This window comes from Periophthalmus magnuspinnatus, chromosome 21 (assembly GCF_009829125.3).
Source record: "Periophthalmus magnuspinnatus isolate fPerMag1 chromosome 21, fPerMag1.2.pri, whole genome shotgun sequence".
In the NCBI taxonomy this organism is placed as follows: Eukaryota; Metazoa; Chordata; class Actinopteri; order Gobiiformes; family Gobiidae; genus Periophthalmus; species Periophthalmus magnuspinnatus.
This window is the reverse complement of record NC_047146.1, coordinates 4,130,189-4,154,391: the sequence shown is the minus strand read 5'-3', so window position 1 is coordinate 4,154,391 and position 24,203 is coordinate 4,130,189. Positions and strand designations below refer to the sequence as shown.

At 41.8% G+C, this 24,203-nt stretch overlaps 1 protein-coding gene across 1 annotated transcript in view; it reads left to right on the top strand.

Annotated features, from left to right (window-relative positions):
- dnah7 (dynein, axonemal, heavy chain 7) overlaps window positions 1-24,203 on the top strand; it is an 85,746-nt gene that overhangs the window by 30,026 nt on the left and 31,517 nt on the right. Inside the window, exons 28-48 of the mRNA XM_033987157.2 lie at window positions 1,620-1,769; window positions 3,971-4,153; window positions 4,721-4,897; window positions 5,088-5,219; window positions 7,554-7,772; window positions 8,010-8,207; window positions 8,931-9,086; window positions 9,577-9,742; window positions 9,980-10,106; window positions 10,212-10,431; window positions 10,593-11,051; window positions 11,518-11,685; window positions 11,769-12,014; window positions 12,317-12,546; window positions 12,751-13,081; window positions 13,348-13,694; window positions 14,020-14,200; window positions 15,451-15,636; window positions 15,797-15,960; window positions 16,209-16,363; window positions 19,363-19,553. Coding sequence (XP_033843048.1) covers window positions 1,620-1,769; window positions 3,971-4,153; window positions 4,721-4,897; window positions 5,088-5,219; window positions 7,554-7,772; window positions 8,010-8,207; window positions 8,931-9,086; window positions 9,577-9,742; window positions 9,980-10,106; window positions 10,212-10,431; window positions 10,593-11,051; window positions 11,518-11,685; window positions 11,769-12,014; window positions 12,317-12,546; window positions 12,751-13,081; window positions 13,348-13,694; window positions 14,020-14,200; window positions 15,451-15,636; window positions 15,797-15,960; window positions 16,209-16,363; window positions 19,363-19,553 — 4,386 coding nt within the window. The remainder of the gene's footprint in view (window positions 1-1,619; window positions 1,770-3,970; window positions 4,154-4,720; window positions 4,898-5,087; window positions 5,220-7,553; window positions 7,773-8,009; window positions 8,208-8,930; window positions 9,087-9,576; window positions 9,743-9,979; window positions 10,107-10,211; window positions 10,432-10,592; window positions 11,052-11,517; window positions 11,686-11,768; window positions 12,015-12,316; window positions 12,547-12,750; window positions 13,082-13,347; window positions 13,695-14,019; window positions 14,201-15,450; window positions 15,637-15,796; window positions 15,961-16,208; window positions 16,364-19,362; window positions 19,554-24,203) is intronic.

The following is a 24,203-nucleotide window of genomic DNA, read 5'->3' as shown; positions in this document are numbered from 1 at the left end:
ACACACACATTAGCAAACACTGTCAAAAAAGTTTTAAGATCATCTGAAAACTCAAAAAAAAAATACAAAATGGATTCAAACAATATATTTTGATCAACATGAGTGTTCACGGTCCTGTTTAGGTGTTTGATTTTCAACCAAAAAGGTGAGAGTGACTAACTGAAAAACTGTTAGCTAACGCTAGCTAGTTTGTAAGTGTAATGTTATTTGAATGGGACATGTTTAGCACAAATCAGCCCTCATGTTGTAGTTCCAACTAAGACGGTTCTTTGTATTAAAATAAAGCTCAGATTAAAGTCTAACTTTAGTAACAATACACTATATCTTATGTAGCTCTGTTTAAGTCAATCTAATTGATCAATTTTGTTAACCTCCTTTTATAAACTTTTAGTTAGTAATCTAGAAATACATAAGACATAGTTTATAGATGATGGCATCAGAACATTACAGGGCTGTGCGATATGGCAAAAAATCACAATATCATTATTTTGGTTTTATCACAGTTCATGACGACGTTCTATATTTATATTACCTTGTAAGAAGTATTTAAAGTCATCTGCTTCTTCTAAAATTTCAAGCTTCACTGTGATGGGTTGAATCCTCTCTGACCGTTGCAGAGGCTAACCAACTGGAGAAGTGATTGGGAAAAAGTGTCTTTGTTTTGAGCGTACAGCTTCAATAAGTAGAGATATTGTGAATTACAATATGGTGAATTTACCAGAATCACAGATCATCACATGGATGAGATCATGATTTGATTTTTATCACCATATCACCTAGCCCTAATTCTATAGGTCAATCAGATGGAGACAGTTAAAATGAATATTGTTTCATGGCAAAGCTTTTGCCCTCATCTGGGAGTATGAATCTGAAAACCATTTAAAGTCCTGGTTTAGCTCTTTAGAAGACCTTATGTAGTCCTGTTACAGATCTGGGTTAGATCTGGTCCAATTCACAATAATTCTTAGACACTGGCACTGAAAAGATCAGTTCCGGTTCAAAGTAGGGCAGGGCAAAATGGTGATTCAAATCTCCCTCTGTTAATATTGCGATTTTCTCTTGACTGCAGGTCTGTGCTTAAACAAAGTAAACAAGCCTTGAGTATGTAATGCTGTGAGAGGTGAAGGAAGGCGTGGTCTGAACAGGACACTTTTCCACACCCCATTTTGGTGTGGAAACGTTCTGAGTGAGTGACAGTTGGATTTAACTAACTGCTAAGTTTCAGAAGAAGCAGATAACTTTAGTTAGCTCTTCAAGGCAATATAAAGACACATGTTCATGAATCATGACGAAATCGAAATCGTGCTCGGCTCCAAATATGATATACATTTATGACACCCCTAAAGGACCCACCCCAAATCTACAGTTAATTTCATCATGTAATATCTGTGTACTATTGTGTTTTGTAATATTGTGTTTTTTGTAGGGAAGGAAGGAGATTACTTTACGTTGTATTGTTTACTAATATTGTACTAGTGTCCATGGGCGTATATTAGTCTGTGTCGTCCTATATTTGTTCTGATACAGCTCAAGATCATTCTAAAGCTCTTCAGAAAAGTTTAATTTCATTTCATTTCCGATATCCCTTGTAGTATTGTAAATCTTGTGTGTTTGTGAAGGGACTGATGGAGGAGAATGCAGTGCAGATTGCCGTACTGAACCCTAAGTCCATCACTATGGGGCAGCTGTATGGGCAGTTTGACCCTGTGTCCCACGAGTGGTCAGACGGCATCCTGGCAGTGAGCTACAGGGGCTTTGCTTCTTCACAGGTAACCGCAAACCTCTACTAGTGCTACTGTTGCAATTAATACTTTATTAGTACAACTATTACTACTAGCGCTACAACAGTTAGTACCGCTACTGCTGCTACTACAACTGCAACTACTATTGCTACTGCTACTATTATAATTATTGCTGCTACCACTACTGCTGCTACTACAACGCCAACTACTATTTCTACTGCTACTAATACTGCTGTTGCTGTTGCAGGCTAAAACCACACACTTTGACTAAACTTTACAAAGATGTTTGAGTCCAGAAATTGTATCCTGTCTGATTTCCTATGGGTGTGATTGACAGGTGGATTAACCAGTTGTAGAAATGGCTGTTCATGTCAACATGGTGGTGCTTATGAGTAAAAAAGAAAATAATAGAAAGGACATAGTACAGATTTGTCAAAGAAATTCTAGATTTGGTTCTGACTCAAGAATATTCAGAGATGAGAGCAGAGGAAAGACTTGATACAAATACAAGTTAGGATGTTGCTACTAGGCAAGTTAGTACTGCTAAGCTGCTACTGTGACTGTCACTAAACTCCATATTTCTGTAGCTGCTGGTTCATTGTGTCATTGTTGTCTCTATTAAACCTGAAGAAATGACAGAAATTCCACAAAACATTTCAATTCACATTTTGCCTGCACATTCGCATGGTTAGAAAAGGGTTCAAAGGTCATCAGGACAATTTTTTCGTAATCAGGATGTTTTGGCTGCCATCATTATTATGAATCCAGATGACTGCCTTTAAAACCTTTTCTGCGAGTGAAGGATTAGATTGACTATGTGTAGGTTTGAATGAAATAACATTTGATTCTGTGCTTTGTTATATTGTCTAAATAATGACAATAGCAGAGCATCAGTGCAGGATGTTTTTACCTCATAATAAAGTTAAAATTAAGCTGTATTGTAATAGTTTCAGTTGAAAACATAATAGTTATTCTTTCTGAGGAAGTCTTATAGCCTCCATAAGGCTGTTTGTATTGTCAGAATCATTTCCACTGCACATACTGAACACACTTTAGGCTTGTTTACTTTGTTTAGTGAGTAATTATTGTACAGCTTGGTATTGCATTGCTTCACACATAAAAAGTGTTTTCTCATAGCACATTCAGTGTATGAATAATTGCTTGCTCTTTCATTCTCCCTGTTACAAGTTGACTCCAATTGAACTGCCAGTTTCTTTAATTGTGTTTCTGTATAAACATGCTCCGACAGTAAACAAAGCTCCATTCATTCAGATGTGGGCCTATAATCGTCTGTGTAATAAACCCATTTGTCTGAGTTTCCAAATGAACATGTCATTTTGAGCTGTGGCGATGTGAAGAGGCGTCTTGTACTTGTCATAACCAACAAGTAATTATAAAAGACGCCATGTTTCTGTCCCGACTCCAACTTGGATCCGTGTTCATATAAATTACATTAAGGTTCATTCTAAACTGGTGTCTGTGGATGAGACGAGCCCTGCCTCCAGGAACTACTTCAACACCAAAATCATAAAGTTTGTAGGAATTACTCTGTATTTGAGAAACTGGTAGAAAGGACTGTGCTTGGGCAAGTTCTGTGTAGAATCCTATTACAAAGAAGGAATCGTTGAAGGTACATGAACTAAACACTTAAAATTACAGTGTGTAACTTTTTGGAAACTTTCTGTAACCTTCACCTGCATGAATCTATGGAAATAAAAAGTCAAAATCATGCTTAGAGTTAGGTTTGTGGAGATGCAAGCCCTCTCAGAGTAAGGACGCATGTTTTGTTTTTTTTAATCTAATTTATTTTTGGCTAAAAATTTACATACTGCCAATTTAAAGAACTGAACATGACTACTAACAAAACAACAACTAACTAAGAAGACGAATCTAGTATCAAACCAAATATACTTTGCATGAACCAGGGCTAGAACATGGAAGACACCTGGGCTAAACCAGGTCTAAATCAAGGACTACCCCAGGACGAGAACTAGAGAACATCATCCTTGGACTAGAGCTAAACCTGGAACTTGACCAGGATTAAACCAGACCCCAGATAGGACCAGGTGAAACCAAGAGTGTCCACGCTCAACATAGGTATAAAACAAGACCAAGGGTTGCAGTAGATTTTAATCAATTTCAGATCAGAATAAACCTAAAATAATGTGACTGTCTGAGCAACTGTGTTATGATGACAGCATACTGACCTTGCCTGTTCCTGTCTCCAGAGCCCAGACAGGAAGTGGCTGATCTTTGATGGTCCGGTGGACGCCGTGTGGATTGAGAACATGAACACGGTTTTGGACGACAACAAGAAGCTGTGTCTGATGAGCGGAGAGATCATCCAGATGTCTCCTCAGATGAGCCTGATCTTTGAGCCCATGGACCTGGAAGTGGCATCTCCAGCTACGGTCAGAGACTCCACACTGAACACACAGATGACACCCTTTACACGGCAGTGTGCACTAATAGGGCAGGAAAACCACAGTAATCATAGTGACGGTAGTAATGCCTTAGTCTTTTATCAGCCACCAATCACATGGTCACACTTACATATTCACACAGGCAAGGAGGACAATGTGCCTTGCCCAATGACACAATGAAAAGTCAGAACAGATTTGTGCAGGATTTGTACTGTCAACCATTCTACTAAGATAACTGATAACTGTTCCCTCTGAGTCACTGTTGTCTTAATCTAATGGATATGAAGATATGGGCATCCGTATCTTCATATCCATTAGATTAAGGCAACAGTTGGATTTATATAACACCTTTCAACACACCCAAAGCTCTTCATATTGTATTATTCATTCACTCCATACTTCCCTGGGGCAAACTGACAGTCTCAATTCTGGATATGTTGGACCACCACCAATCACACGCTCTCATTCACGCTCTTCATAAATGAGTGTCAGGATGTCAGGATGGGCATCTGGTTTAAATCTGTGCACACTGACATGAGTGTGTGCTTTTTATAGGTGTCTCGCTGTGGGATGATCTACATGGAGCCTCACCAGCTCGGGTGGAGGCCCCTGATGGTGTCCTGGCTCAACACACTGCCCCCTACTGTCAGCTCAGTGCATAAGACGCTGATCACTGACCTGTTCGACCGCACCATCCCCACCTGCCTCGAGCTCGTCCGCAAAGCCGCCAAGGTACACACCAATGAAGTGGTATTATCAACCCCATGTACTGCACTAATACACATGTACTGCCCAAATGTACATGTATTGCACAAGTACACATTTATTGCAGAAATACACATTAACTGCAGAAGTATTTTTCTCTTTCTTTCTAGGTATTTAAATTATATTATTATAGATAAAAGTAATTAATGTGTCATAGGAGCTGTCTCCGACCTCAGACACAAATCTGGTGAAGTCCCTGATGAACCTGATGGACTGTAACATGGACGAGTTCCAGGACGAGAACAAGATCAAGGCCATGAAAGGAGAGGAAGTGTGCAGCTGGTTGGAGGTAAAACCAGATCTAAACATGGTCTAAAACAGAACTTAACCAAGGCTAAACATGATCTAAACCAGGACTACATCGCGACTAAACCAGGACTAAAGGAGGACTAAAACAGGTGTAAAGGAGGATTAAACCAAAACTAATCCAGAACTACATCAGAACTAAAGGAGGACTAAACAGAACTAAACCAGGACTTACAGCTGTGTTTCATGGACTCCTTTTCTATTGGGTTCAGATTCTACAATGTGATTATGTCATACTGCCAGGTGGGAGCAAGAGCCAGATGTCCCCATTGATTACATTGTATTTTCTTGAGAAAATAATCAAATTTTGTACCTGATCATTTCTATAACTAACTAGACTCAAGCACTTTCTGCATTTGAACAATATTATTTATATCTGCCCCCGTCTGTATTAAAGAATATTGGACTATAGAATGTTGTGATGTCTTCAAAAAACCCAGCAATAAATAGTAAAGCTTAAACTTGATTAAATCAGACCATCAGTAGAATTAAACCTATATCAGTCTATACCAGGCCTAAATCAGGTCTTAGCCAGAACTGAACCAAACCAGGACTAAACCAGGTCTACAGCAAGACTAACCCATGAGCTCAGAATATATTTGATGGTGGTTGAGGTGAGTGGTAGAGGAGGTAGAGGAGAGGTACATTTGAATCTGACATTTTGTATGTAAATGAGTTGTTTGTGATGGTGCAGTCTCCACCTGTGTGAGGGCTGGGGTTAATCACTGCTTTTGGCTCGTTGTGAATGCAGATTAAAAACACCAGGCAGCGTCTGTTCTCTCTCCTCTCAGAGTCGACTGATAGGAGCGCGAGGGGGACACGTTTGCATATTGTTCAAAAATAGCTTTTTTTCTTTTGTTTCCTGCTCTACGATTTTACATATAATATGGTCCTATCTTCCACTGAACCTCTTCATACCTTTATCCACATCTCATTGAATAAAATGACTATAAAATATTGTTATTATACTGTCTTCCCTCCATAACCTGCAGAGAACTGTCCATGCCCCATTTACCCACCGTGACTATGCAGATTAGAGATCCAAACACGATCAACCTAAAACATGCTTCTCCAGCTGGGTGCTCCTGACCAGGATCAGATCTGGATTGGTCAAATTGAGAGAGAAAATATCCCTCAGATACTACATTTCAGTCACACACTAACAGAAAGAACATGTCGACTATTATAATTTAAAAAATCTTTGAGACTTGTGTCTGATGACTCACCCCCGCATCTTAGGCTTCCTGTTTCCAATAGATATAGTTTTAAATGTGTGAAACCCCAGTGTCTGTGTTAATGCTGCAGTGCTATGGCCTCCACGCAGATCTGTATCGTGTTTAATCAGACTCCAGCAGCAGGGGCCCAGCCTCATTATTCTGCTCCCTCATTTACACTAAACTCTGCTGTCTGCGCCATCATTGTGAAATCAAGTCCTGATTACCAAATTATGGTAAAACAACTAACTACCCAAAAACAAAAATATTATCACTTCAGGGATTAACTGTAAAGGCGCTGTATCTGATTTTTTGTTTCTTAAAAACGTGAAAAACAGAGTTAGTTCATTTTAAATGGTTTGCAGAGATCCAAAAATATGATGCTTTGAATGCATAAGATAAGTGAGGACACTTATCTTATGCATTCAAAGCATCCCAAGTATTCACCACGATGAATTTGTCAATCAATTATCAATTATCAATGTCATCAGATCCTGTGTCAGGGCAGTTTGGGGTGAATAAACAGCCCTCAGGACAAAAGTGTCTGTATCCTCTATGTCCTGTAGCCTGGGCATAACAGTCAGCCTCCAGGGGGAGTCAGGAGAATTCAGGACACACAACAGGAAGGCCCTCTCTCTTTTGGATGGCAATGAGATGACCAGACCTTCAAAGTGTTTCCTCTGGAACATCTTCTGTTAATTTTGGTGTATAAAGCCAGTTGAATTAGTGTAAAAATTCTGCAGTATTTCAGAGCTAGCTGGCTAGCAAACTGTTCAAATCACACAACCCAAGAGTCCTTTATTTCTGTCCTTTGAAATGCACAAACTGCACTTCTTGGTTGGTCAAAATTCCAAAATATTAATATTAGAAATGTAAAATTAAAAACTGCTCAGTGTGTCAGTCAATCAGCCACAAGAGTAGCCAACCACAACAATGGCAACCATGGAAACGTTAAACTTTATCAATTTCCAGAACTCAGAGACCTGAGTGGAGTTTTGCAGTGACCATAACGTTAGCAACAACTATCCCTCCTCTCCTGTAATCCTGGTCCTTCTGCTCTGGCCCCGACTCCTCCTCTCTAACACCTCCTCTCTGTGTCTTAGGGCATCTTTGTGTTCAGCCTGGTGTGGTCGCTTGGGGCCAGCTGTGATGACCCCAGTCGGCAGAAGTTTGACCTGGTTCTGAGGGAGCTTCTGATTGGACCTCTGTCTTCTCAGACCAGGAGCAAATATGGACTTCTAACCAATACTGAGGCCTGCAAAGCTCTGTCTGTGCCTCTGCCTGAAGAGGGCACTGTCTATCAGTACTGCTTCATCAAAGAGGTACTTTCACTCACTACTTTTACATGCACAGAGAACTCTGCAAAACAACAAAATCCAAAACAATTAAACAATAGTTTGTAGTCTGTAGTTTGTTGTCGCTGCTGATCTAAAACGTGAGTAAACAGGTTCTTCGGCATACATGTAAACGTAGTGATTGAACAATACCAGTGTAGAAACAATAAGGTCTCACACATTCATAACCTTCTAATACCCGAAAACTACCCCCTCTCTCCCTAGGGCGCAGGTCGGTGGCAGCTGTGGACAGAGGAGCTGAAATCGGCCCCTCCCATCAGTAAAGACAGTCAGTTCAATGAAATAATCGTCCCTACAGAGAACACAGTGCGGTACATGGCTCTGATGGAACTCCTCGTCAGTCACCAGAAACCCACCATCTTCATTGGGCCCACAGGCACCGGCAAGAGCGTCTACGTTACTGTGAGTCTGAGGAGAACAGGACTAAACCAGGGTCAAACCAGGATTAAAACAGGGTTAAACCATGACTAAACCAGGGCTGAACTAGGTCTAAATCAGGACTAAACCAGGCCTAAACTAGGGTTAAAACAGGACTAAACCAGGACTAAACTAGGGTTAAAACAGGATTAAACCAGGACTAAACTAGGGTTAAAACAGGATTAAACCAGGACTATATTAGTATTATATATTACTATATATATAATACTAATTACTATATTAATATTATATATTAGTATTAGTATTAGTATTATATAAGTATTTCATTTTATTTTTTAAGCATATCTTTTTAACTTTGTGCATGCCCTTATTTGTATTTGTATTTATTCAGTGTGTTTATGTTGCACTTTTTCACCGAAGCAAGTTCCTAGTTTGTGAACTGTGTTCACGGACTATGGCAATAAAAGTCTTCTGATTCTGATTCTGATTCTTCTGATTCTGATTCTAAACTAGGGTTAAAACAGGACTAAACCAGGACTAAACTAGGGTTAAAACAGGACTAAACCAGATCTAAACAAAAGTGTGATAGGATTACACCAAGATACCAAAGGTTCTTTGGGACCAACATCAGTACAGTACTCATTGATTAAATTATGTGCAGACCAGTTCAATTTGATATATAAAGATCACCCCAAGCTTTTAAAACAGTGTCTCTCTGCGTGTCTGTGTGTGTCTTTTTCTGTGTAGGACTTCCTGTTGAATAAAGTGCAGAAAGAGGTGTACAGTCCGCTCTTCATAAACTTCTCGGCTCAGACCACAGCGGCTCAGACTCAGAACATTATCATGTCAAAGCTGGACAAACGCCGCAAAGGAGTGTTTGGACCCCCGCTTGGCAAGAAGATGGTATTGCACCAGAGTCCAAGCATGTTATAATAAACCTGCATACAGCTGTCTTAAAGTGGAGTTAAATGGGCAGTACCGGATTTTTAACATCTTAAAAACATGATAAACAGAACTAGTTCATTTTATACTGTTTGCAGCGATCCAAAGTTTTTCCTCACTTATCTAATGTTTTCTGACAAGTGTTCACTGTGATTAGTTTATAAATACTATTCACAACTTTCAGAGACCAGAGCAGAGTTTAATGTCACAATAAAGCAACTAGCATGCTATCACCACACTTCCTGTTTCATGAGAATAAAATGCTGTATCATAAGTGGCAGACATTGGTATAATTTTCACCCTAAAAGCTGCTTTTACAATATATCTGTATTGGGACAGATTTGATTTAATTACATGAAAAATCGGGTACAGATCCTTTAATGCATATGCAGTCTGAAGTTAATAATGATTGTATTGCATAGCTTTACCTCACCTGTCTTGTGCTCTCCAGGTGGTGTTTGTGGATGACGTGAACATGCCCGCCAGAGAAGTGTACGGAGCCCAGCCTCCAGTGGAGCTGCTCAGGCAGTGGTTAGATCATTGGAACTGGTATGACCTCAAGGAGTCCATGATCCAGCTGGTGGACATCCAGATCATCTGCGCCATGGGGCCTCCAGGTAAGAGAGGTTCAACCAGGAAATGAGATGGGTTTCATCTGGTTTTACACAGGGTCACTTGGTAAAACAGGGTTAAAACTACGAGACAAATACATAAGCAAAAGTTTAAATAGATCAACAACAGACTGAAAGAAACCACAAAAACAATTTAGTTCCAGCATGAATGAATGACATACGCACACACAAAAGCAGTCCACATTTTGATCTCTCTGATTGAATGTCCCTGTTGTGTTTCAGGAGGAGGTCGTAACCCGGTGACCCCTCGTTTCCTGCGTCACTTCAACACTGTGACCATCAACGACTTTGACGACAAAACCATGTATACCATCTTCTCAAGGATCATCCAGTGGCACTTCTCCATACGGTAGTGTCATTATTACACAGTTATATGTTATTATAACCATTGACTCATATGTAAACATGGTGTGTGGTGAAATATATGACTTTACTTTTCTCTTCTCTTCTCTAGGTTCTCTTTCCCCAAAGAGTTCTCTGCTCTCACATCAGACCTGGTCCATAGCACCATGTCTGTTTACCAGGAAGCCACTAAGAACCTACTCCCAACTCCTGCCAAATCCCACTACCTGTTTAACCTGAGGGACGTGTCCAGAGTGGTTCAGGGCATCTGTCTTTCTAGGCCAGAGACTGCAACCGAGCCCGCGGTCATCAAACGCCTCTGGGTGCACGAGGTGAGTATGAGACAGTACTCCTACAATGTGTGTCCCTGTGTGTTATTGACTAAGACCATTAATTATTAAAATGATAGTACACAACTAAATGCTTGTGGATGTTTAAACTACTACATGATCAGTGAGACACATTATAAAACATGTCTCCTCTTTTGTTCCAGGTGTTGCGAGTTTACTATGACCGTCTGGTGCATGATACGGATCGCGCGTGGCTTGTGTCTCATTTACAGGATGTGTGTAAATCTCACCTAAAGGTCGACTTCCACCGACTGTTCCAGCATTTAGACCAGGATCAGGACGGCACAGTGACAGAGGACGACCTGCGCAGCCTCATGTTCTGCGACTTCCACGACCCCAAAGGAGATGACCGAAACTACCGCGAGGTCTTCAACCTGGACCAGCTGCGGCAGGTGGTGGAAGGGCATCTGAATGAATACAACAACATCAGCAAGGCCCCCATGAACCTGGTGCTGTTCCGATTCGCCATAGAACACGTGTGCCGGATATCACGCATCCTCAAGCAGCCCAGCGGGCACGCCTTGCTCGTGGGCGTGGGTGGCAGCGGGCGGCAGTCCCTCACACGATTGGCTGCGTACATGGCAGAGGCCGAGCTCTTCCAGGTGCAGTAGTTAGTCGTCATTATGTAGATCTAAGAATAATAAACTAAAACTAGATTAGATTTTATAATCAAATTATTTGAATCAGTCTTCCAAAATGGTAAGAAAACCACCTACAACAGACTTTAAAACTTAGTTTGTGTTTAGTGCACATGCTTTTATCACTTATATCTTTAATCTGCAAATGTTTCACTGTCTCATGTTATGATTCATTGTTTCACATTATGATTGATGTGTGAGTGTTTGTGACTGTATTCTGTTTGGGCTGTGTGTTGCCTTTTGACGAGGTCGTCATTGCAAATGAGAAGGTGTTCTCAATGGACTCAAAATATTGAATAAATAAAATAAAAAACTTTATCTCAAGTAATTACCGGTAAATATAATTTAACATTAGAATAAAGTCGCAAGTACATTTTGATTAATACACTTTTATAATATTTCATTAAGTCCTTTTCTTGACGTGTTCCAGGTGGAGATCTCAAAGACATACGGTACGACAGAGTGGAGAGACGACTTGAAGATGATCATGAGGAAGTCCACTCAGGGAGAGGCTCATGGCGTCTTCCTCTTCACCGACACACAAATCAAAATGGAGTCTTTCCTGGAGGACATCGGGAACCTGCTCAACACTGGAGAAGTGAGGCTCCACTTTCAGAGCCACACTCAAACACAGTGTTGAAAAGGTTCTTATGTGATTATTATGTGATTGTTGTGGTGCAGGTGCCAAACTTGTTTGCAATGGATGAGAAGCAGGAGATCTGTGAGTGCATGCGAGTGTTGGATAGACAGAGGGACAGAGAGAAGCAGACGGATGGCAGCTCTCTCTCTCTCTTCAACATGTTTTTGGAACGATGCAGAACACAGCTCCATGTGGTGTTAGCCATGAGCCCCATTGGAGACGCGTTCAGGGACCGGCTACGTAGGTTCCCCGCACTCATCAACTGCTGCACCATCAACTGGTTCCAGGTATGCTTCACCTGGGTTAGACTGGGTTTAAGACTGAGTTATACATAGGTCTGTCATGATAATAACTGTATCAACTTATCATTCAATACATTCAATACACAGATGGAACCATCATTTTTAGGGGTCAATATTTATCATGGGTACTTTTTCTTTGTAGTAGTGAAACTTTTTGCTATTTTTGGCATAAATTACTTTCAAGGTTATCCTTTATTGTCAATATTTCTAGTGCAATATGTTGCACTTCAAAATGTATTATCATGACAGACTACAGCAAGATCTCTGGTTTATTTTGTTTGACCCAGAGCTGGCCTGAGGACGCTCTGCAGGCTGTGGCCAGTCGGTTCCTGGCGGATGTGGAGCTGTCAGAGGAGTCCAGAGAAGGCTGTATCCACATGTGCAAGAGCTTCCACACCTCCACCATCCAGCTGTCAGAGCGCTTCCACTCAGAGCTGCAGCGCCACAATTACGTCACCCCCACCTCCTACCTGGAGCTCATTTCCACCTTCAAGGCCCTGCTCAAGACCAAACGAGCGTGAGTACATTCAGACTAAACCAGGACTAAACCAGGTCTAATCCAGGACTGTACAAGGACTAATCCTGTTTTAGTGATGGTTCAGCCCTGTTTTAGTCCTGGTTCAGTCCTGATGTTTAGTCCTGGTTCAGTCCTGGCTCAGTCTTGATGTTTAGTCCTTATTTTAAACCTGGTTCATTGCTGTATTCTTGCCCCTCTCTACAGTGATGTGATGACGATGAAGCGACGTTATGAGGTGGGTCTGGAGAAGCTGGAGTCTGCAGCGTCTCAGGTGGCTTTGATGCAGATGGAGCTGGAAGAGCTGCAGCCTCAGCTCCGTGTGGCTAGTAAAAAGGTGGACGAGATTATGGTGGTGATTGAGCATGATTCTCTGGAGGCGGCAGAGACAGAGAAGGTGGTGAAGGTGGATGAAGCCATTGCCAACCAACAGGCCATGGCGGCTAAAGCTATCAAAGACGAGTGCGACGCGGATCTGGCAGAGGCTATGCCCATCCTGGAATCTGCTCTGGCTGCACTCAACACTCTCACCCCACAGGTACATGTTTATATCTGGTACATTTTTAAATCAGGTACATGTTTTTACACGGAGGGGCCTGCCACACTCTGATACATTTATATAGGTAAATGTTGAGTGTCAGATCAGAAAGGACAATGGTGTGATTGTTTTTTTTCAAAGTGAAGTTTAGCAATAGGGTTATTTTTTAAGTTTGAAAACAAGTTAAAGTTAAGGTTAGGGTTAGAGCAATGGTTAAGGTTAGTCTGCCTTCTTAATGTATTTAATGAGTTTTGTCTCCTCTGTAGGACATCACGGTCGTGAAATCCATGAAGAGCCCTCCCACTGCAGTGAAGCTGGTGATGGAGGCCATCTGTATCCTGAAGGGGATCAAACCGGACCGTATCCCAGACCCGTCGGGATCAGGGAAGAAAGTGGAGGACTTCTGGGGTCCTGCTAAAAAGCTGCTGGGAGACATGAGGTTCCTCCAGAGTCTGCACGAGTACGACAAAGACAACATCCCCCCACAGTTAATGACCGTCATCCGAAACAAGTACATCACCAACCCAGACTTTGTCCCCGAGAAGATCCGAACAGCCTCTGCTGCAGCAGAGGGCATGTGCAAGTGGGTGTGTGCCATGGACAAGTACGACAAGTGAGTGCCCCCCACAGGACGCCACATGGAGCTACACTGTGTAATAATGTTTAGTTCTTTTATGTATACAGTAAAATGCATGCTTTTGCCCCCTGAACACTTCACTGTCTAAAACTAGTGTAATGGAGAACAAATCAATGTACTATGGATAATCTACTGTAGTAGTGCACATCAGTGAAAAGGCAATACAAACAGAACAAAACAACAAACAAAAATAAACTCTATATCTGGGTACATTTTCAGCTTGAACTTAATTTACAGTAGTGCCAACATGCTTTCATGTGTCTAAGTCTAAGTGTCGATAACAGTTTGTGGTTTGCTGCAGAGTGGCAAAGGTGGTAGCCCCTAAGAAGGAGAAGCTGGCTCAGGCTGAAGGAGAGCTGAGAGTGGCCATGAAGGGTCTACAGAAGAAACAAGCTGATCTGAAAGAAGTGCAGGACAAACTGGGCAAACTGGAGCAGACCTTAGAGGCCCACAAGAAAGAAAAGGCTGACCTCGAGAACCAGGTACCAAGTACAGAACTTTGCCTCCTGTCCAGAGATGGGAACTATGAAATCCATTTAGACATCAGGGACTATTAGGGCACTGTGGAGGTGAAGATCGTACAGCTGCTGTGGAGATGTGGTGGAGATAGAGTGTTGGAGTAAAGAGTGTATTTATATGAATGACTTGAGTCATTTATAGGCAAAGTAGCTGACTATTAGCTGGTTTGGCTGTAATCCTTTTCCATCAGTGAATGTATTGCTCGATGGTGTCTTAGTCAACCAAACTTGTTATTATTTGACTAATGTTATGACTAGTTATTATTAGTAACAAAACAAAAATTCTATTCTGTTAACTGGACAAAGGTTCGAAGAGGGATCCAAGCGGCTTCTTCAGTTCTGAAAAACCTTTGTCCAGATTTGAATTTTTCTATGGATCATATCCGGACGACTGGGGGATTACACAGAGATCTTTCAAAGAGCTAATGGTTTTAAAGGGATTGTAAGGATTTGTGGTCCACAGCAGAAAGGAGAAAACATGGAGTATTATAGCTGGAGTTTTGGGAGTGGCTGAACAGTTTAATCTGCCTTTTCATGAAGCGGGTGTTAATTAGTACTTCTATTTTTGGTGAGATCCTGATAAGTAAATCAATACACTGGGCATGTTTTTAGTCAACAGCTTTACTTCCTGGTTGCATTTGACAGATTCCTTTATTTTTCTTTCTTTTTTTTTTTTTTACTATTAGCTGGTTTGGTGGGGTAGTACTTGTGGTAAATAGTCATCCTAATTTTAAATCAGGCAAGTCGCACTTTGTGAAGACAAGTAGAAAACAAATCGTACATAAATGTAGGAAGTGAATGAATTAAAAAACACAATCCCTGTACCTATGTCATCAACTGTCATCAAATCCATCGAAAATGCAACAGTTTATACGCAAGGAAAACATTTTTCTGACAGTTTAAATATAGATGGAAGAAAGTAATGGCATTGTCATTTATTTTTATTTGTCATATAATAGCTATGGTGTAATTAGGTTAAGTGGCCCTAGTTTAAATTATGGTGGCTTGGTAACGTACCTCGGTATATGTCACATCTGCAGCCCATGTCCAGCCAAGTAAAATTATAAACTTCACCAAAATAACAAAACTAGATTAGACTAAGATTTTTAGCAAAACATAAATAGAATGGTTATAATTATGTTTTAGAGAGATTAGTAGTCTAACCTGTCAGATGCACTTTAAATCTTGGTTACAGTTGTGTTGTTCACCTGCAGGTGGACTTGTGCAGTAAGAAGATGGAGCGGGCGGAACAGCTGATTGGAGGGCTGGGAGGAGAGAAGACCCGCTGGAGTGAGATGGCTCTGAACCTGGGGAAACTCTACCAGAACCTGATTGGAGACATCCTCATCTCTGCAGGGATTGTGGCCTATCTGGGAGCCTTCACCTCCAGCTACAGACAGGTACTGGGCCTCAGGGACAATAGCCAGCCTTAACCTAAATGTATACGGTAATAATGACCCTTTATAAACGGTTGAAAATGCCCAATTAACATGTAAAATGAAAAGACACAGTGAAAGGCATTAGAGCACTGATTACCTATATTGTCCATGTTTCCCACAGGAACAGACACAGGAGTGGATGTCTCTGTGTAAGTCCAAAGCCATCCCCTGCTCCCCACACATGTCCCTGATGAACTCCCTGGGAGACCCCGTTAAGATCAGGGCCTGGACAATTGCAGGACTGCCCTCAGACAGCTTCTCCATCGACAATGGCATCATGATATCGTGAGAAGGAACCGTCTCTCCTCCTCTGCTCCATCTGATCATCTCCTCTGCATCATCTGCTCCTCTGACCCTCTCCTCTGCACCATCTGACGCTCTCCTCTGCTCCTTTAATGCGCTCTCCTCTGCATCCTCTGCCCCTCTGACTATCTCCTCCACATCCTTTGTTCCTCCTGTGTGCTCCTGTCTGCTCCTGTCTCCTATTGCCAGTTCCTGTCTGCTCCTTATTCTGGTACTTTCTGCCTGAACAGAAACGCACGGCGGTGGCCTCTGATGATCGATCCTCAGGGCCAGGCGAATAAATGGGTGAAGAACATGGAGAAGGCCAACAGTCTGCACATCATTAAACTCAGCGACAGCGACTTTGTGAGGACTCTGGAGAACTGCATTCAGTTTGGCACTCCAGGTACAAACACTAACAAACACACTTTAAATCATTATTATGCTCACACACTTGTCCCATCCTCTGCTTGTTTTGCTTCATACCTTTGAGCTTTCCTTTTGGAGCTTTCTACCATGTTGTAACGTTCCCTCGTCAAAAAATGCCTGAAGAGGTTTTGGATGTCATCCATGCACGTCTGTGTAATCTATCGATCTCTCCCGGGTACTATTTGAACCCTCATTATGGTTAGCAGTACAAGCCTGTACAAGGCTCCATCCACAAGCCAATGTCACCCATGTTCACACACAACAATTTTCCATAACCATACACAAGCATGATACCAAACAATACACTACAACGTCACAAACCTGAAGCCATGTATAATAGTTTCATTAGCGGGATGCATGCTGATTGTGTTGTGATAGTGCTCTGAAGGGGGAGTGACTTAGTGCGGGGAGCAAGGGGAGGGGAGACTCAGCGTCAAAAACTAAAATGAAATTTATTACACGTGTTAATGGTAAATGGTCCCATTTTTCTATAGCGTTTCAAGGCACTCAAAGCGCTTTACAACAAGGAACCACTCACCCATTCACACACACACCAGTGTACGCAGACACTGAGGGCGAGGTGGGTTAAGTGTCTTGCCCAAGGACACAACAACAGCATTCATCTGTGTGAGCTAGAATCGCACCGCCAACCTATGGATCAGTGGATCTGACCGCTCAACCAATGATGTTTATATCGAGAGCGGGATTTGAACCGCCAACCTTCGGATCAGTGGACAAACACTCTACCAACTGAGTTACTGTCGCCACAATAGGATCTTTTCGGTGAATATAGTATTTTCAAACCAAAAAAAGGTTACAATAAATATGTTATGTGTTAGGTACTAGAAAGTAGTAAGTGAGAAGTAAGTCTTTAATGACCATAAAATGACAAACAAACAAACAAAACTATATGTCACTTTATTGAATTTATAAATTTATTTTAACATTATTTGTTGTAATTAAATTAAATTATTATGAGCACAAGTTGCTCCATAAGTACTTGGCCTTTTAACTCTTAATGAGCAGATTTTTTTTTAGATATGACTGAGAATGATGAAAATGGCATTCATGGGGCGGTGTGCACAGTTGAGCTCTCCTAATGGCAAGTATTTGAAGTGTACATCTTGGTTATATCTTAGATGCAGATGCTATAATGATTTGAGCACTAATTTACTTATGAACAATAACATACAGTCTTCTCTGGTTTGAAGCTTCTGTTAGATTTCATTTCTGTCTCTCTCTCTCTCTCGAACAGTGTGAGTTCTTTGTGCTGCCTGTTGGGGGCACTCTTGCTCTCTCACAGCTCGTACTTGAAAAACAGCCTTTGTCCTGTTCTGCAGTGGCACAGAAAGCACTGAGCATCTCCTCTTTCCTCTCTCCTCTGTCAGACACACCTTAGGGGGAATCTTACCTTTAACCAGCCTACCACTACTTTCAGCATCGTGTGTGTTATATCAATATGCAAATCCCATTCATCATTATCACAATCAAATCCAGTGACTTTTATCAGGTCAAGCTGACATTAAAGACTCTCGCCCTGGTTTAATGTTTGACAGTCATGATGTTTTATTGTTGTAGCCTCACATATATTGGCCTAATTAACTACCCCAGCACGGCAACAGCCTGGGGGAAACGGTGCATCGGTGTGGGCTCTGCGAATGTGCACGAGTCGAGTCCATTAAAAACACATTGGAACAATTGTACAGAGGCAGAGCCCAGGGGAGCACTCGGATTCCACAGTTATGGCAGATTGTAAAGCTCATCACACGCTTGCATTACCTCTAAGGATCATTACCAGATTAATCAGGAGCAGAGAGACAGGAGCGGAGACAGAAGAAGAGACAGGAGCAGGAGCAGTGACAGGAGAGGAGACAGGAGAAGAGACAGGAGCAGTGACAGGAGCAAAGACAGAAGAAGAGACAGGAGCAGTGACGGGAGTGGAGACAGGAGCAGAGACAGGAGCGGAGACAGAAGAAGAGACAGGAGCAGGAGCAGTGACAGGAGAGGAGACAGGAGCAGAGAGACAGAAGCAGTGACAGGAGCAGTGACAGGAGTGGAGACAGGAGCAGAGAGACAGGAGCAGTGACAGGAGAAGAGACAGGAGCAGTGACAGAAGTGGAGACGGGAGAAGAGACAGGAGCAGTGACAGAAGCGGAGACGGGAGAAGAGACAGGAGCAGAGACAGGAGAGGAGACAGGAGCAAGGGCAGGAGCAGAGACAGGAGCAGAGAAACAAAACAAGGCAAACAATTGAAGGGAGCTCAGCAGCAGGACGAGAAGAGTGCACTTCTCCAGTGGTGTTTAAAGAGGAGGAAAATGGTAAATGGTCACATTTTTATATAGCACTTTTCCACCTTCAAGGCACTCGAAGCACTTTACATCAATGAACCATTCACTCACACATTCATACACCAGTGTACGCAGACACTGTGGGCAAGGTTAGTTAAGCATCTTGCCCAAGGACACAATGACAATATTCATCTGTGGGAGCTAGATGTTTATGTATATAATCCAAGTATTAAAAACTAAACCGCTTTTCATACTCTGTTCTGCTAATATTCTAGTAAATCAATGTTTTTGAGCTTTTAAATCTGTTCTAATGTGGTTATCCTCATCACAGACATGCCTACAGTTATGTTTTCTTGCATGTTTGAGTAACCCTGCACATCCCCAGCAGAAATGCAGTGTTTTCTTTCTTCTTTTGTGAATGTTTGAGTGAGAGTGGAGGGAGACACTTAACCCACAGAATGCCAGCCACATATTTGTTGGTCTGTCCCGGGGCAGCTGTGGCATCGCCCAAGTGTTACTGGGAAGGGAGGAGAGAATGCATAAAAGTGTCTCAGAGTGCTAGAGCTATCATAAGTGTCAGTGATTTCGACCATAAAAACATCATGGATAAGATGAACTTTGAAACGATCACAAGTACATTTCTGTCAGTCCCAGTGTCTCCATTTTAAACCAAGTGCTTTTGGTGCAGTTCTTCTGGAGAACGTTGGAGAGGAGCTGGACCCCATCCTGGAGCCTCTGCTGCTCAGACAGACCTTCAAACAGGGAGGAGCTCTGTGCATCCGCCTGGGAGACTCCACCATTGAGTACGCCCCAGACTTCAGGTTCTACATCACCACCAAGCTCAGGAACCCTCACTATCTCCCCGAGACATCTGTCAAGGTAATTTAACCCACAACCACTCTGCTACAGGAACAGACTTCACACAGAAAGATCAGGAGTCAAACCAACAACCTACTTACTGAGAGGAGGAGAGAGGATAACCACTCTGCCACAATAACAAACTCCACTCAGAGAGATCAGGAGTCTAACTCAGAACCTACTTACTGAGAGGAGGAGACAAGATAACCACTCTGCCACAGTAGCACAAGAAGGGCATTCACACTCAGAGATCAAGAGGGCTGGGAGGGTCATCGAAAAACACAATGAAACACAATGGGACAATCATGTCACTGCAAAACTGTTACTTGAAATTCTCATTCTTCTAGACCTTTTTAATGAAATTTTGTAATTACTGAAAAAGACAATGGGAGACAGTTTTTATTACATTTTACTTTCCCAGCGCCACAGACAGACAATTCTTAATCAGACTGAATGTCCTTGGGACACAAACACTTTCTTGAAATTTTAAAACTCTTTATGAACTTATGATAAAAAATACATTTGACAGTCTAGTTTTAGGGCAGTGCATTCTTGAGTTGTTTCCTTCAGTAGACGCTGTTCTAAAACGACAGGTCTATACTGTACCGTTTTGCCCTGATTGTGTTGATAGTTCTCTCAGCCTCATGAATATGTAAATTATCTCATGAATATGTTAAAGACCGCTGATTATGAGAATAATGAGTTTAGACCTGGGCCCGCTCAGAGCTGTGAGTGAAGCCTGAGGAAAAAATACTCAAAATGGAGACATTACCGTCAATTAGACTACAGTGTGCAGGAATCAAAGTCCAACTACTGCTACTGCTACTACTGTTTCTACTACTATAATTTTTAACTTCTGAGCGATTTTATTTTATATTGACTTCTTGTGCTTTACTCATCGTTCTCGTAAACTTCCAGTGACTTTCCAAACTTGTCAATATGTAATACTTACAGTGGTAATTTTTCTGTCATGAAGGAACTCCCTGTACTCTCTGTGCTGCACTCCTCTAACCTGACTCTTATATCACGTCTATTGTGTGTTTTTTTTAAATAGTCTCCTACTGTCATCCAATCGGCTACTACTGTCTGCTACTAATACTTCTACTTTTTCTGCTTCTAATAATATGAGTGGTTCTGCTACAGCTGTTCTACCCAAACCCTTGTACTCTGTCAAACCACCTGCAGTGTCTCACCCTCTTCCACTGTGGTCAAAAATACTTAGCAAACCGTAGAATGGGGTTCATATTTTCCTTCCTTTTCCAATTTTTATTTGAGTGAAAGTAAAAATAAGCTGGTCTCCTGTCAGAAACACTACACTTTTAGTCTTGAAGGGGTACTTGTGTGTGTTTGAGATGGCAGGTAAAGGAACTGTCTGTACCCAGTATGTTCTATCTACCATCAGATCTCTATTCTCACCACCATCAACCATGTACAACCATGTATCAGGTATTTATTCAAGCTGCTTTCACATTTTTAGGGAACAGCTAAAATTATTATTCTTCCAATTAGGGCTGTGCCAAAAATTGAAATATTGCGATCAGAACTTTGGGCAATCTCAACAATAAGGCATTTTAATCACCAGGTCCACAGCCAGTCGTGTGGCAGTAATAGTGTGTGGTACTGAAGAGGAGGATTTACTGTTCAGTTGTTTAGGTGAAAGCTCTGAGTCAGGGCCACAGATTGTCTTTTTATGTCTCCTCACGTGTCCTTGAGTTTCCAAAGTTTTAAATCCTCACAATTTGACTAAAAGTCCGTTTTCTCTGTGTGTGCAGTGCCATCTGCCCCCGCTCTCCCTCCCTCTGATCCAGAGGCTCCTCACCTTTTCTTCTCTCTTTCTCTCCTCTGGTCCTTCTTATCATTATAAAACAAGTTATGGAAAGTAAACCACTATTTTCACAACATTTATATGTAAAACTTAAGACCCCATTTAGTGCACAGACATCACATATTTTATAAGACAAAGTAATCAATAGGAACCTGACTCCTGCTCCCATCTGAGAGTAAGACATCATCACATTCTACAATCTGAAAAACACCAAGTCTGCTGCTACTGTCTACATACATATTAAACTTACAAGAAGAACAGAGACATCTGCTGTTACTCCAACCTCACATTTACATCAACTACCACGAGATGCCAGGATGTAACATTTTCAGTCCTTTGCTTTGCTGCTGACAGTTTGAAAGCTTCAGAGCAGAAGGTTGTTGGTTTGAGGTACACACTGCCATTATGTCCCTCCACACTATATTCACTTTGACCACTCCATTCACAGTAATGTGGCTGGTTGCAGGAAGGGCATCCAGAGTAAAACATGTTAAATGGCTTGCCCCCGGAGCCCCAATAATTAAAAAGGCATTTGCCCATTAGGTGTCACTCACATTCTTGAATCTGACAACATAATATTCAAAGTTGTTTTTTTTTTTAGAATTTGAATTTAATGTCATATGGATAGACCCAGTAATTACAGAGATATTAACCATAAACCAGGTCAAAAAATCTGCAGTCTGACAGAATTCTGACCTATCCTCAGCTCAGTTTAAAGTATGGGGATTCTATAATGTTGTGCAAATCTCATACATCTTACATATATTACATAAACACACTGTATCTACACTGTTCCTGCTGTGTTTAGCTTCCACTTTCTTCTCTCTCTCTCCTCCTCTCCCTCCTCTCTCTCCTCACCCTTCTTTCCTCATCTCTCCTTCCCCTCCTCTTCCCCTCTCTCGCTGCACCCTCTTTTCCCCCTCTCTGCTCTCCCTCCTCTCTCTTCCTCACCCACTTTTCCTCCTCTCTCTACTTCCTCCTCTCTCCCTCCTCTCTCTATTCCTCTCTGCCTCTCCTCCTCTCTTCCCCTCCTTTCCTCCTCTTCCTCTCCTGCACACAGAAAGAGCATTAGCCTAAATAACATTAGCGAGCGCTTGGCTTTGAAACGCATTACCCCAGATCACATTTCACTTGTGCTGCTGCTCGGAGCTCGTTATGGGCGGCCATTACAACCACTCAACCATCCCTCACCGTATCTGTGCCCCCGGCTCTCCTCCATCGCACAATACATTTGATATTATTATCGCCACGAGCTGTGCTTAAGAATCAAACCAAATCTGCACTGCACTAATATTGGCCCCCTGATAAAATCTGTGTGATGTGCAACTGTGTGTGGTCATTTTAGGGAACTCTCTCCAACGTCAAACCAGGACTAAACAAGGGCGAAACCAGGACTAAACCGGGACTAAACAAGGGCTAAACGTGGACTGAACCAGGGCTAAACTAAATATTAAACCAGGACTAAACCAGGACTAGACCATGGACTTTACATGGAACTAAGCCAGCACCAAACCGGGTCTAAAACAGGGCTAAACCAGGATTAAACCTGAACATAAACCAGGGATTAAACCATGTTCAAATCAAATCTTAACCAGCACTAAACTAGGGACAAAACCAGCCACTAAAGCAAGACAAAACCAGGGACAAAATCAGGGACTAAACCAACAACTAAACTAGGACAAAACCAGGGACAAACCCAGGAAGTAAACCAGGGACTCAACTGGGATGAGCTAAATCAAGATTAAACGAGTGAACACAGGACTAAACCAGGACTCAACTATTGATTAAACTAGGACCAAACCAGGAACTAAACCTGGACTAAACCTTGACTATATTAGGCACAAAATCGGGACAGTGATTCTGACAGTGCCTGAGTGCAAGTCTAAAGATTATAGAACACGTCCAATAACAAAAATCACTATAATATCCACCATTACCTTGTGAATTAGTGGCCAATCTATATCTATCGAATCATTTAAACTGTAATGTGCTTACACGTCCTTTATATCAGGTTTAACTCCCTTCGCCTCCTCGGCTCATGTTATTGACGGGGGCAGTTATCGCTGGGTGTGAGAAGGCGGCAGCTCCGTAAACAGCCGCTGGTTGAGTGCGCGGCGTCGATAGAAATAGGATTAGGCAAAGTGCACTTGTTCATTTGGGTGTGTTCCAGAGCAGATATGGGCTCTTAACCTCAGACACACAAATGCTTCAAATGCAGACTGAATGAGTCCCGCTGCACAGGCCCAAAGCTGCTCAGTTCTGTACAGGTCTGAACCAGGTGCAGTGTATTCTGCCTTTAAAGCCTCAGTATGTAACCTTTTAGCTGAAAAATATTTCAATAAAAGCATGTTGGGTTGTTTTTTTTTTTTGGTTTTGTTTATTGCACTGAAAAACATGCATCCTTACTGTGGGTGGGCTTGCATCTCCACAAACCTGACCTTTGACCTGGAGCTTGCTGCTGCTTGTTTCCATGGAAATAATATGTATATATAGATATATTTGTATACAGTCTTCATCATCAGTATGGCATAAAACGTATCTAGCTCCATGGAGAATGGTCCGAAGTATGGCTTTTACTTTATGAAACTTTGTTTCCATGGAATCATGCCGGTGATGTTCTACCTTCAGAAAGTTACGTACTCTACCTTTTCTGCAATGATGTTCAGCATTACTTCTAATGAACACACATACAATAATAACATAAAATCAAACTATATTTAAAATAAACAGAACTTAATAAAGTTCTGTAGCAGCACTCAGAAACACTAATCAGGACAAAAGAGAAAAGAGTTTACTAGAATGATAAGTTTTAAAAATCTGTTTGCTCTTATAAACTAATAAATGAT